A 15,880-nucleotide genomic window follows, 5' to 3' on the forward strand; every position below is an offset into this window, starting at 1 on the left:
CACACAATACTTCTATGGATTCAAGAGTTAGATTATTAAAGTGCTCATGGTCTAAATTTATGAGTTAAAAAATTAATATTGAAAGTGTTTTAAAACAATTTTCATTTTGTGTACTTAAAGTAATAATTTTCAATATGTACATTACATACAATTAAATAAAAATGTATCGACGTTTATAACATTTCTAATTGTGTCTGAAAAGTATTTGCATTTAGTCCTTTAGCGCTCATTACGTCCCTTGATTAGGAAAACACAGTTACTTCCCTTTAAAAAACATTCTATCGGGGGGGGGGGGGGGGATTTACTTTTTATTACTTCGTTTTGGTGTTAGAAAAAACAATAATTACATAATTAGCGGGGATTGATTAAATGCAATGTTGTTGGTTTTTTTAATACTGCCTTTTATTTATTCTATAAACTGAACGTACTGTTTAAATTATTTTTTATAATCAATAACAATTAATAAGCCAGGTCCTACATGTCCAATATGTTGATTTCTTTCATTTACTGATCTTTCACTAAATTGAAACAGGCGCGTTCGCCCACGCCCCAGCAGGGTTCGATTTGGCGCCCTGGGCTATCCTGTGAGCGCTATGGTGCATAATTTCGCTTTATAAAGTGCGATAGACTATGGATAAGAAAGGTTACTATAGTCTTTAAGTGAATCGAATCCGGGCGTCCTCCAGCGCCCAGACAGGGTGCTATTTGGGGCCTTCCTGTGTTCGGTTTGGCACCTATGTTCGTTTAAAAGTGAGTGCAAAAGACTATGAATAAGTTGAGGTACTATAGTCGTTTACTAAGTTGAATCAGGCGTTTACGCCGGCGCCTCAGCATGGTGCGATTTGGCGCCCTGGGCTAGACTGTGAGCACTTTGTGTTTTCTTTGAGTTTGGGTTTGGTTTGCGTTATGTTGGCATTGATTTTTTTTGGTGTGTTTGGTTGTGGTTGGGTTTGTGTTTGTTTTTGTTTGCTTTTTTGTTTGCGTTAGTGTTTGTGTTTTCTTTGTGTTTGTGGTTGGGTTTGTCTTAGCGTTTGTTTTTGTGTATTCGTTTGTATTTGTGTTTGTGTTATGTTTGCGTTTTGCGTTTTGTTTAGTTGTGGTTAGGGTGGGCAATGCCGGGTATATGCTGATTACTAAGTTATACTTATAGTCCTTTACAGATACATTTTCAGTGTTGCCAGTGCAGGGCCTGGCCGGCTAGTTTATAAATATATATATGTATATATATATATATGTATATTTATATATACGTATGTATATTTATATAGACGTATGTATATTTATATAGACGTATGTATATTTATATAGACGTATGTATATTTATATAGACGTATGTATATTTATATAGACGTATGTATATTTATATAGACGTATGTATATTTATATAGACGTATGTATATTTATATAGACGTATGTATATTTATATAGACGTATGTATATTTATATAGACGTATGTATATTTATATAGACGTATGTATATTTATATAGACGTATGTATATTTATATAGACGTATGTATATTTATATAGACGTATGTATATTTATATATACGTATGTATATTTATATATACGTATGTATATTTATATATACGTATGTATATTTATATGTATATATACGTATGTATATTTATATGTATATATATGTATGTATATTTATATGTATATATACGTATGTATATTTATATGTATATATACGTATGTATATTTATATGTATATATACGTATGTATATTTACATATACGTATGTATATGTATATATACGTATGTATATGTATATATACGTATGTATATGTATATATACGTATGTATATGTATATATACGTATGTATATGTATATATACGTATGTATATGTATATATATGTATGTATATGTATATATAAGTATGTATATGTATATATACATATGCATATTTATATATGTATGTATATTTATATGTATATTTATATATATATATAAATATATATGTATATATATATATATAAATATATATGTATGTATATATAAATATATATGTATGTATATATTATATATATAGGGCCTATATAATGTATTTTTATTTTCATGTGGTTTAAAATTGAACCTTCCTCATGACAAATTCATACCTACACCACTTACATAAAAAGTCATGCTATTATGCTTCTAGAGCTTTAATAATATAAATATTTTTGATGTAATTTGATCTCGATATTCGTCTACTTACAGTTTACATTTTCTGTTACTTTAGTTACTGCTTACATTTTACTTCACACACTGATTGTGTCACTTTGCAAATATTTGTTGTAATCTTCTAGTATATGGACTATCAGTGCTGGTGAGGAGTATTATAAAATTGTGTTGCTTTTGGTGCCAATTACAATTAGTTTATTTTATTTTCATTACAGGTGGGTTTTTTTTAAGTATATATTTAAACAAGATCAGAAGTCTTACAGAACTTTCCTCTCAATTTGACATGAAAAGCTTCAATATGTATACTCTATTTGATTTTATTTAAAAAATATTTTGACAATGAACACTACTGTAATTTTAAAGATGTCAATAATGAGTGAGATATAACTCACAAGTGCATTGTTAATTTTTTTTAATTTCTAAGATCACTTTGTATGTTCAGGCATTCGTTGATAAAATAATCTGCACATAAACAAGGTTGAATAACTTAACATTTTAATTATTTTAGTTGACATTTAAGATTATTTTATTTCCAACGATCTGCCCAATAAAATAATAAAAAGCTTGAAAAATGTAGATCTTGTTATTAAGTTTCACTTGATTTTTAAAAAGGTTTTTGATACATTTTTCTTATATTGTTATAATGAAAACATAGATATGTTTGAAAATAGAATTTAGATCTAGTTACATTAGGTGAGAGTTTAAAAAGTATAAAAGCACAGCCATTGAGTCACATGTCTAATGGAGAGTGTTTGTGGGGGGTGGGGGGGGGGGGGGTAATTTGAAAGTTTGACAACAAACTTTTAAAAAAAGTAGGCCTAATTTCAGAAACTTAATTTTAACAGTTATTCGCATTTTTTAAAAAAATGTGTGTGAAAATGCAATAAAAATAGATAAATATTGACGAGTACAGCTGGTTTTTTTTAATTCATTTTAAAAATTTTGGGGGGAGAGGGAGGGGGAAGTGGTCTGGCTTTTTTAGACAATGGGAAAGAAAGGGTTGGAAGTAATAAAAGTTTGGAAGAGTGTGTCAGCATTTATGGCTGACCCCCATGTGGACAAATCCCTAATCGCTAAGCCCCTTTGTAATGCCTTAATTTTGTTTATGTAGGCTACTGTTTGTATGGTCTCAACATCTAAATTACTATTTCTTCACTTAATTACACAATAAACATCAAACATCATCTTTTACTCTTCGTGACCAAGACACATAGAGCAGATGAAGTAGAGTTCATCTGCTTCAGAGACCCCTGCATATGAAGGAAAAGTGTTGTTCTGCACTATGACCAACCAACTTTTCTACATCAAACATAATTACATGTCACAACCAAATTTTATACACAGACTAAAAAAATAAATACTGTACTAAATGACCGAAAGCCCTTAATCATAGCAAATATATCATATATATATATATATATATATATATATATATATATATTATATTTTACACATAGGCTAAATTAAGTATATTTGTATTATTTGAGCTTTACTTAAGTCCCCAACTTGCCACTCACTATACATGACTATAGCATAGGCCGCCTCCTCTCCCCCCCCCCCTCCCCCCACTGAGCTCATATCTTCTTACCCGTCTGGACACATAGTTTATACTAATAATAATAATAATATAATATATTAATATACTTGGTCTGATTATGGATAGTCTAGAGTGAGGAGGAGAGATGTTGTCAGTCCAGATTGAGAATATGAATGGTGGATGGGTAGATAGTAGATTGTAGTTGTAGTCTATAGTAGTATAGTTTTGTGCTTTGTGCAAATAAGTATGACCTAATTTTTAAGTAATTTTGAACCACAAGCGATTTTTACAGACGTTTGTTGAATGACGGAACGAACATAAACAAAATTAACTTTTTAAAAGTTATCCGCCTATACAGTTTTAAAGAGTAAACAAAAATTGCACAAGAACAAGAAAAGAAAGTTCTAGATCTAGGCCTAATTCTAATATTCTAATATTAATATCCTTGGTCTTGATAAAATAATAACGACCTTTTTTTATCGATTATCGGGAAGTTGTTCGCGCCGTTTAAAACTAATTTTTAGTTTCAAGGCTAGGGTCGTCCTTAAATAACAGTTTCGCCTCACTAGATATGGAAGCAGACTTTTTTTTATCTCCACCTTTTTGTTGTTGTATTTTCCCAATAAAGAGCTTGGAAGTTTCGTGGTCTTGTAACTTTTATTGTAGGCCATATGTGGACCAAATTTACACTAAAAAATGTGTTTACCAATTACGTGTGTTTTTACCATTACGTATGCCAGCGGGTGACCAGAAAGATGAGCAACAAAAAATGCGCAACGGAAAAAAGTGCAAGAAAAAATGCGCAACGAAAAAAATGTGTAAACAGAAAAAAGCGCAAACAGAAAATTACGCTCACAGAAAAATGCGCAACTTAGAAAATTACGCACACAGAAAATGACATAAAGTTCTTTCATCAATTATGATTGTGACAATGTTTATATATATATATATATATATATATATATATATATATATATATATATATATATATATATATATATATGTGTGTGTGTGTGTGTGTGTGTGTTTATGCTTGCATGTTTTAGTTGGTCTGTGTATGTGTGTATACATAGACATATATATTTCATTCCTGTATATTTTTATCTAAAAAATGCCATCGCTCTTTCTAAAATGCATAGAAATGCATAGACATATTAATTGCTAATATTTTCCGATCATATATACCTACATAGATGCTGCTGACCGAAGGTGCTTCGACCATAGATGATTCGCCCACACGTTGCTTGACAACAGCGAAGGGTTGACCACACACAGTTTGTCAACCAGGGCTGTTTATTCACAGATAATATGACCAAACGTGGTTTACACGATTACGCCTACACCCACATCTACATCGACCGTCGACCGAACGACCAGCCGACCCACCCACCTGACTGTCTGTCTGTCCGTGCGTCCGTCAGTCAACCCATCTCTCTCTTTCTCTCTTTCTCTCTCTCTTTCTCTCTCTTTTTCTACAGTTATTAAAAAATTCGGGGGGAAGGGGGGGGGGGTGGGCAGCTAAGAAAATAAGAGCATTAAGGAACAGTATTTCTTCCAGACTTTTTTCTATATAAATTCCATTTCGTTCGGGGAGGAGGTAGACTTTCTTTGTGGGGGAGGGGGGGGGCTCTGCCTGGAAAAAACGCTGCTAAGGAAGAGTTTGTTAACTTAATATGTCTATCCGGCACTGTACCTAGGTCAAAATCACGAGTCTTGCAGATGGGTTACTGTGTAGCAGAATGAACATTTGTTCTAAGAATTCTATCACAGACTGCAGTCTCTAATAAACTGAAGTCATCCATTAGTGGCGTTCCCTGTAAGTTATTACATGAGCTAACCATTCGTTCATCCTGCTTATGTTTCGACATGTTCAAATAGAGGCACTGATATCTTTGCGTGAAATTGCACATCTCTCGTTTAGTCAACCGGAAAACTGTTATTCCAATAACAATAAAATTTGCATGATATTTATGGAGGTATGGACAGACATCCAGGTATCCAGGGTGTGTGTGTGGACCATTCGGTCCGTTGTTGGGCGGTAGGTGTGCGTGTACGTGTAAGAATAGCTGTAAATTTAGGTATGTATGTAAGCGTAGGTGCAGGTGCAGGTTTAGTTATTCAAACAACCAGTGATTTTCTGTGTGCGCACATTTCTCTTTGCACATTTTTCTGTTTGCGCTTTTTTCCGTGTTCGCATTTTTCTCTTTGCGCATTTTTCTGTGTGCGTAATTCTCTGTTTGACAATTTTTCTGGTAGCGCATTTGCTTCTTTGAACATTTTTCTGTGTGCGCAAATTTGTGTTTGCGCTTTTTTCTGTGTGCGTTTTTTTTGCCGTTGCGCATTTTTTAGCGCTTTTTTCATTTGCGCATTTTTTTCCGTTACGCATCTTTCTGGCAACCGTGCTAGCGATCCCTTCGTGCCAAATGAAACAATATCCTTACTTTTTACTTTTGCCTATTTTAAGTAGGTCTATGTGGCAACATGAAACAACAACAATCGATGTTTAGGACTGAACAACTTAAAACCTTTTCTATACTTAAGCATACCAAAGCGGCTTCATCATCAACAGCTTTCTTTCTCCTAACCCTAACCCATAGGCACATTTACACAATCATATAATAGTCTTCTTCTAACTGCTCCTCCTCCCCCCCCCCCCTCCTCCTCCCCCCCCCCCCCCCCCCCAAAAAAAAAAAGAAAAAAGAGATGCCTGGAAGAAGCTATGTGAACCACCCTTTGTTGAAAAAAATTGGGATCAAAACACAGTGGTGTAACGCTGTGACTTGGGCAGGATTTTGTTAGGGGGGAGGAAGCGGGGAATTAAACTTTTACCCAGAGTTTCTTCCAGGCATCTCTTCTTTTTTACCGCCCCCCCCCCCGAACGAAATGAAATTTATATAATTTATATAGAAAATATATACTTTTAACAGTGTCCGCCCCCCCCCCCCCCCCCTGAAGAAAGTTTACCCCCCCCCCCCCGAAAATTTCAAGTGCCCCCCCCCCGGAGAAAAAAGTCTGGAAGAAACACTGCTTTTTACCCCATATAAATAATGCATATAGATCTAGCTATATAGTTGATAAACTTAATATGAGATGGTTGACATTTTGGGCTCAACGGGCGGGGTTTGAACCCCCAAACGTACGCTGTCTGCGCCACTGTTGGAACTTTCATGGGAAAAAAAACACATAAAATGTAGTCTTTAGAAGGATACATTAAAAAATGTAAGTTACAGAGATGAACATATTTACATTTTAACTCTTTTCAAGTACTTTTATTATATGATTGCTAATTTTTAACAACACGCTTGACTTTAAATATGGACCAATATAAATTGGATATTAATGACATTAAACAGCTCGTGCATCGTATTGTCCTTTGACCTCTAGTTTATAAAGTAATAGGAATCATAACAAATAAAATAATTTCAGTGATAATGAGCAACTTAATAAAGTGAACATACACATTGCTTATGTTGAAAAATATGGCGAAAATCCTGCTCGTTGGGAGCGGTATAACAGGCGCTGCAACAGCAGCGTATTTAAGGATGCAACTTCCTGAGAGGACTAGTATTCATATATGGGACAAAGCTCGAGGCGCAGGTTGAGTATTGAAATATTGATGCCTGCCATTTATTGACCTGTTGACGTTCTGCATCAGAATGCATTGCATGAAACGACAACTTTTTTATTGTATTGCACTTGAGAATTGCTTGCACATTTTACTAGTGTACACCCTTTTTGCAGTTCTTTAATATTTTATGTTAAAATACCTAAGTCTTTTCTGTCATTGTTTTAGGAATTTGAAGGTTTAATCAAAATTTTAATTGTTCCTCCACACTGACACAGCCATTAAAAAAAAAAAGGCAATTAAAATGCTTAATATTTGGGTCAGTGCTGACCTAACATTTATTCAGAAAACATTTTTATTTTATGTTTGAATTTGCAGGACTATCTAATAACCATTATACTACTACTACTACTACTTGTTATTATTGGATTGCTCTTCTTTAAATTCAACTTACTTAAAATTAGGCTCATTTTAGTTAGCTAATTAATTAAACAATTGCATCTTAATTGTAATTTAATAGCAGATGCATCTGAAGCTTCCATTTATTGTGATCACAAGTTTAATTTTAATTTTGTAATAATGACTTTAATATACTTTTTTTCACAAATGGAATAGGAGGCCGTATGTCAACTACACGTTGTCCAGAAGATGGATCAATAACAGTTGATCTTGGAGCTCAGTACTTTACTCTGACAAAAGAATATGAACAACGAAGACGCGGGTGATTCACTTTGTCCAGTTTCATTTTTTCTTTAACATACTATTATAGACAATGGAAACTTATGTTTTCAAAAACTTTTACTCTGCTTCCTTCATTGTTTTTTCCTTTATTTTTAACGCTACTTATATATTTAACACATTTTTTAATTTAGTAAAACTTTGTGCAATGTAATGGCTATAATTGCTTCTATAAAAGCATCAGTTTTAAAATGCATGAAGTAAGCTTATATTTTATTCAAGTTTTATGTTTACTGCTTTTAGCGTATATAATGAACTTCTTGAATGTGGGGTTCTGGCCAAGCTTGTTGGAGAAATTGAAGGCAGTGATCTTAATCAGCCTGGATCTCAGCATTTTGTTACCCCTCAAGGATCGAGTTCATTAGTCAAGTTTTATTTAGACCAAGCTAGTAAGTCTTTTTCTTTATTGTTAATTGTTGTATATTCTATGAATGTTAAAGTTAATATCTTTTGTCTAATGAAGAAAATTATGTTAATAAAAACACATAAATTTGTTAATAATTCAAACTCAGGTAAAGTTTACATTTTAAATTTACTTGTCTATGGTGTTAAGTATAACTATAATTAAAATGCTTTTTATTCTTTGAAAATGCACCATTACTTTCTCAAATATTTTGACTGTTAAAAAAACCTCATTGATTAATCAATTTTTATATTTGCTGCAGATGCAACAATAAAGTATCAGGAGCCAGTCAGTGAGATTAGCTTTGATGAGACAGGGGAAAAAGTAGAAGTTTCAACACCAATGAGATTTGAAAACTTTGATGCTGTTATTCTCACAATTCCAGTGCCACAAGTTCTCCAACTGAAGGGTTTACTTCCTACCTTGATTGGTAACATTTGCTTTTAATGTTAACTATTAATGTGATACAATATATAACATTAAAAAATACTTTCTCAATAAACTCATTTGTTTCATATTTATTCATATAATGGGACCAACATCCAACTTCATTGTTTTTAGACATCTGGAGACCTGAGAGTTATAAAATAAATTATGTACAAAACTTTTCCTTTATCATTCCAAGAATTATTGAATGACTAAGATCAAATTAAGTTATAGGCCTTCTGTTATGGATGCTTGTTGCAAAAAATATTACCAACATGAAAAACATTAGCAGATGTAGCCAGAATAAATCTTATCAACCATTAATTTTACGAAAAAAATATAAACAGTTATAAAGATTATATAAAGTCACTAGATCTATATCAGATTTCCCAATTTCTTCCTTTCCCCTTCTCCCCAGCCCTCTAAGGAATAAGAAAAGTAGATCTGCCAAACTACAGATCAAGCATTAGTAAGAAAGTATTAGCTTGCATTATTATAGTGAACCAGAAACAAACAAAAAATGCTACTTGCCCAGTTCATAGATTTGTCTACACTTTGGGGATTTTTTGGAAAGGCTATGATTATGTTTAATCAAAGAATAATTATATTTTAAAATGTAAAAAATCTATCCAAATCAGAAGCATGTTCATTTATAAAGTATGTATATTTTCTCCAATAGATAACCTTCCAGATGTAAAGAAAAAACTGCAGAATGTCTCCTACTCATCTAGATACGCTCTTGGACTTTTTTTCCCACCCAAAACCCAGCTGAATTACTCTTGGTGTGCCAAGTATATCTCTGATAATCCTTGCCTTAGATATATTGCTATTGACCAGAACAAACGAGGAGTCAGTAAGTCACTTAGCCACAATAGTTTAATACATATCTTTATTTTGTATGTGGTGAATGTAGAACTAATTGCCATTACCAATACTCCTCTCTGTAGACAAAGCCGACCAGGGTATGTCAATAGTTCTTCACACTAGTGTTCCATTTGGCTTAGCTCACCTGGAAGAAGATTTGAATTCAGTCACAGATGAAATACTTGGTCATGCCCGCAACATCTTGCCACAGCTGCCAAAGCCTATAAGCATCAAACCCCAGAGATGGAGATATTCCCAGGTATTTAAAAAAAAGATATTTAGCTAGAAAAGTTTTTATATTTCCTTTGTATGAGTACTAACTATATACATAAAGCAGGGCTCCCGAGATGTCCTGATATTTCAGGGTGTTCTGGAATTCTTCAGGAATTTGAACATTTCTTCTGAAATTTTGTAAAATGTCCTGAAATTTTACTCGCCTTAGTGTATTTTTATTTTGTGCGTTATGGCCACCCCAGTAAAAATTTTCGCTAATGATGTTTGTCTATTCTGCCCATACAAGACAAAAGCTTTAAAATATAAATATATAGCAGACTTTGACTAGTGTCCCGGTGGGTTTAATTTAATTTTTTTCTCACGTCTTCCTATGAGTGCGGGTGATTTTGGTAGATCTGAAGTTCTTTCTAAAAAAATTGGAAATTTCAAGTCGGCCTAGATCTAGTTTTAGCCCAGCTAATTTGATTTCTTTGTCCGTTTGGTCTAAGATCTACTTTGTATTTACAAGCGTGTTGTACCACTGCAACCCTTCCATCAAGCATTTCAGTTTCTGTTTCTCACAAGGGGAGGGGATCGCTGGTTGGGTCTATGCAGTCAGCTCTGTGTGACCCACCAGAAAAATAAGTGATGTCAGCATCAATATCAAGTACCTTTTTTACCCTGTGTCGCATAATACAGGCAAACTAAGCTTAAATGAACTCAAACTGACCCCACGACCGTGTCTTGCTGGGGCAAAAAATATGTTACCAGCAATTAAAAAAAAAAAACACTATTAAGTTACCAGAATGACTATTTTTGGCTCAAATGTTTTGTATTTTCAAGTATTATTTCCAAAATGCTGTTTATTTTTAGTCGGCCCTACCTAATTTTAGTTAATCAGGTTGATTTACTTGTCCATCACATGATAAAAAGTTAAAATTACAGTTAGGCTATTTACTGTTGAAGACTTCCATTTAAATCATGATACCATGTCTATCTTTAAAAGATAAGACATGATTTCAGTTGGGTTTTTTTTTAAAATGATTGCAGACATGCCAAAAGCAGAATTGTTCCTCTTTTTTTACAAAAAATTCTGTCCTGTTCCACCGTTCTGCTTTAGTTGGAGTTTGTCCTGCTTTTTCAAAAAAAAATAGAAGTGAACATATAGAATTGATTTATAAAAAATAAATAAATAGAATTGAAAAAAAGAGCAGGGAAAAGCGATTACTACCCTTTGCCACGTTTCCGTTTTCTTGATTTTTGATAATAGGTAGAATAGTCTAAGAATAGATAGGCCTAATGTGAAAAAATTAGCTGCTGAGCATAGATTAGACACCTTTTAAAATGAACACAATATTTTTTGTGTGGAAGTATTTAGAAATAAATGTTCTTTTTGGCATTGGTAGATTTAAATTATGCTTATAAATAAATGTATGGAGGAAAATACCATAAAATCGTGACTAATGACACGCTAATTTCTAGATCTAAAAGTCCAAATCTAGAATATCTGTCTTACTAGGTAGGCCTGCCCTTAACATTAAACATTTACATGCGCTTTAGCAATTGTTGTTCAAATGGCCTCTCACAATTTCAGTAATCATTTTATTGAAAACAATAGTGCAAAACAGATCATTGGGGGAGGGGGGGCATAAAAAAGGGCTGTCAGTGTTATTATCAAGTCTTTTTACATCTCTGTAGAATTTTCTTCTTTAGGGATGGGGGGGGGGGGAATGGAAGTGATGAGATAGATTTGTGACAACAGGCCTTAGAACTGGTGTGGAGGAGGAGGGTGTAAAAACATGCTTAATTCATGGACAGAATAATTGTATAAGAAAAGTGTCCAATTTTGATATTCAATCTAAACGTGAACCTACTTTAACTGAACTAAATGGTTTAGAAACACATATTAACCCTGCAGGTAATTATTAAGTAAAATTCCTTTTCAGTATTGTCCATTAGACAGATGAATGAGATTTAATCAATTTCATTTCATTGCTTAACAACATAAGTAAAAATTATATAAACAGCTTCACTTGTAAAGGATTTCAACATTTTTACCAAGTAAACACTATTTTTTTTTTCCTATTTAGGTCCATCAGCCATACGAAGACCAGCCAGGATGTGTGATCATACACACAAATCCTCTGATAATTCTAGCAGGTGATGGCTTCACAACCTCCACCTTTGATGGATGCTTGGATTCTGCTCATGCAGCAGTAGCTGCTGTCAGGCACAACTTGAGTGCACATTTTATTGATAACACTCCTGACTTTCCTGGGAATAATTAGTAAACCATTACTAAACTTTTACTTAGAACTGTTGTGTGAGCCACCATTGATTTTTTTAAGGTAGTCAGGGTCAATTTTATAAGTGCTAAACACTATCAGGGTCAACTTTACCAGCATTAAACACTAGTTCTTAAAGACAGTTAACAGATTCTGATATATTCATTTTCTTAATAGATCAATCAATAAAAGTTTTGATTGTAAGCATTTCAAATCACTTAAATTTATGTTTAAAAATTATTAGCATTCGCAAATATAATTAAGAATAAAAAATAATTTCGCTAAAGTTTAAAAAAAATTATTTGTTACAATAACATTTTGAAACAAATAATAAAATAATTCATCTGTTTTATTTGAAAGAATATATTTGAAAGATTCCATAAACTGTACCTAAAGTAATAAAATATACATTGGTCTATGTTTTACACTCCATGGTTATTGAATATAATTGTGGTACTAAAGTTTAATTCCTGAAGTTGTTATTTTTCAAGCATTACTGATCTTCCTGCAGTTTTTGAAGAGTATATATTGTCAGTCGATAAAGTACTTTTAAATATTTCATTCATTATTCTAAAACTATCCATCAAGAGATAAAGTCACTTGTTAGGGATGGTATTTTTTCTTTAAAATTATATATGGGTAACATAGTGGCAACATCATGAGTTTGCTTATATAAATAGGGACAGAAAGTTTATATCCACTAACCTTTGATAGCTTGTTGCTGCACAGTTCCTCACATTTTTTCAGTGAACCCAAGCATATAAATATAACCATCATTCAGGCTGCATTATAAATTTCTTTAAGTTTGAAAAAGAGCATTTTTTTAGAAAAGGTTTAATAATGTATTATGTATTTGTTTACAAATAAACACACTTTTACATTCATATAGTGAAATACTTTTAAAATATGGTAAATATCTTTAAGACTAATTTCTGGGATTATGTTTATTCTATTTTATCTACCCTTGTATTTTACTGACACTTTTTTGCATGTGGTACTTCAATTTTAAAAAAAATTTCTTATTGGCTTGTGCATTTTTAAAATTATATCTATTTTAATTAAGATTCAAGCAATTATGTACTGTTCCATGTATTCTGGGATTGCTTTGTCATATCTTTATTAATTTCTCTAAGAAAATTAAATCTTGCCTATTTTTTTGTTCAGCTTATAAAAATTTTTGCTAATTCTTTTCAAAATTTGTCAGGCTTGGAGTTTAGTTTAACTAGTTTATTATTTTAAAAAAAAAACCAACCTTACTAATTTTATTTAACATGGCTTTAAAACATTTGAAAAAACATGTTAGTTTTAGAGAATTAAGGTAATTCCTATTGTACTTTTTGTATACCACTTTCAAACTACTGTCTTCTAATCTGGTTAGAACTAAGGTACCTCATTCTAAAATCAGTTTATTTTTTTAAATTTTACATTTTAATTTTGAAACAATATACCTCCCAATTCCATGCTCTCTTAGTCACCTTTGGAAATTTGAGTGCCGTTTCTTTATTTAGATCGTAAAAAAAATATTTTTTTGTAGCTACCTCTAACATTGATATACATTTTGTAGCTACCTCTGTAATGGTGTTTTGCATAATTCTATTGAATATGATGCTTGATTGTGTAAATAATGCTTAGTCTCCACAAGCTATTATTGTTTGTAACGTTTCTGTATAAAGTTTTTGAAACTTTCATTCTAACTGGAGGTAGATTAAAAATAATAATTCAAGCTTAAAAAGCCCAGTATATTAAGGGAATATTTCCTTATACGACAAAAAAAAACAACCTAACTATTAAGCTATAAATAATTTTGTTTCATGTCATAGAGAAATATTTAAGGAGAGTAATAAAATAATTATACTGTTTAATGCATTCTACCTCATAGTGTCTTTTAAGAAAAACGTGTGATCTATGTATAGTGCTTTTCTCTGCATCACTGAAGTTAAAAAGTAGGTGGTAAGTTAGATGATGCTTTTTAACTCAGGGAAACCAAAAAGCCCTTGGTTTTAAATTGCAGGGGCTTGGACGTGTACTTCCTTTCTTACTGCTCAAAGAATGATGGGAAACCATTTACCTCATAGCATATCAGTTGATTATTTTGTGTGTGTGTGCTGTTTTCAGCAGACATACTTGTTGGAACAACATCAGGTTATATTTCCAACTGTTAAACGGGGAAGTCAAATTTAAAGGCGCAGATTTGTTGATCAAATAGAAAATTAAGCAAAAACTTAGTTAAACATTAAAGTGATTCTTTAAATTTAATTAATTAGCTATGTGCTGATTACAATAAAGGCTAATTGGACAAGCACCATACTTACAGTGAAGATATTTGTACTTTAAGATATTTTATTAGAATTTAAATTGTAGTTAAGGTGTTATTTGTGTTTATTGATACTATTGTATGTGTAGATACTTCTCTATTTTTTTCTATTTTGTCTTAAATTTTAAACTCTTAGTGTCAAAAGTTAAAGCACTTGTGTCAAATTTACTTATGTTTAAATAATATCAGAAAGTGATAACCACTTTATGATTGCCGACTAATTGAATGGTCACTGATTAAGCTTGTGATAAAAGTAATTAAAATTTCCTTAAAATTTTACAAGACTGAGTAGCTATATAAAGATTTTCTACAACCAAACTCATTAATAGATTTCAAATGTTATTATTTAACAAGCATACAACAGAAAATCTTGTAAAAACATTTCAATATATGATTGTTCTAAATATGTTACAAATTTTATTCTGCATCTATACAACTTTTTATATAATTTAAACAAATTCTTTCCTTTTAAATTTTAAACACTTTCTAAGGGGACACCATCTAACTTACATAATTGGCTTATGAATGGTATTGGTTTAAATACTGAATTAAAAAAATAAAAGATTTTTAGTATTTTCCTCTTCCTTAATTGTTTACATTTCTACTAAATGTTACATTGTAAATTAGATTGTTTCTGTGGGTGTATTATTTGATAATGGTGATCTCTCTTAATGTTTTTATCTAAGAGTTCACTATTTCACTAATTTTATTGTAATAAGAACAAAATGCATTTTTTTTTGTTGAAGTGCATCTTACACTTTAAAAATGGATTGCATTTTTTAAAGTTGTTCAAAATTATTGTTTAATAAATCTGCAAGTGCACATTGTATTGTTTTAACCTTCAAAAGATTTCTGTAAACATTTTAAAAAATCCAATCCTTTATCAATTTCATATCCTTTCTGCAAGAGAATAAAAAAACAGTACATTTGGGACACTTGATTATGCTGTTGGGTTTAAGAATGGTGGTAAATATAGTTTTTAATTGCTGTGTATTTTATGTAAAACAAAATGGTGGCTAAAAGGTGATTAAAATGTATATATAATTTTTTTTTATAAACATCAAATGTGATTGAAGATTATAGAAAGTTACGAATTATGATTTTTTTTTAGCCAAAGTGAAATAACTCCATGTGATACATTTTGGTTCATCACAATCCCACTGACCATAATTAAGAGTGTTCTTGAAGATTTGTCACTAAATACTCAGTGAGGAGCTAATACCTGTTTGCAGCATGTATTTTTGTGCGCGATGCTCTGAAACAACTTACACAATGTTATCTGCATATTACAAATGACAACGTGGCAGGTTTACAGCTACTGCTTGACAATGCAGCATAGAAAGAACATTGCTTCTCCCGATCAATATCT

At 31.9% G+C, this 15,880-nt stretch overlaps 1 protein-coding gene across 1 annotated transcript; it reads left to right on the top strand.

The window, feature by feature from the left end:
- The first annotated feature begins 7,089 nt into the window (after positions 1-7,089).
- On the top strand, positions 7,090-12,889 carry LOC131955775 (renalase). Its single transcript, XM_059320030.1, has 7 exons — positions 7,090-7,300; positions 7,884-7,989; positions 8,250-8,395; positions 8,672-8,839; positions 9,515-9,688; positions 9,783-9,958; positions 12,003-12,889. The coding sequence occupies exons 1-7, from the start codon at positions 7,171-7,173 to the stop codon at positions 12,198-12,200; spliced, it is 1,098 nt and encodes a 365-aa protein (XP_059176013.1). The 5' UTR covers positions 7,090-7,170; the 3' UTR covers positions 12,201-12,889.
- The last annotated feature ends 2,991 nt before the right edge of the window (positions 12,890-15,880 follow it).

This window comes from Physella acuta, unplaced genomic scaffold, assembly GCF_028476545.2.
Source record: "Physella acuta isolate Inbredline_101_S28 unplaced genomic scaffold, ASM2847654v3 ptg001101l, whole genome shotgun sequence".
NCBI classification, from domain to species: domain Eukaryota; kingdom Metazoa; phylum Mollusca; class Gastropoda; family Physidae; genus Physella; species Physella acuta.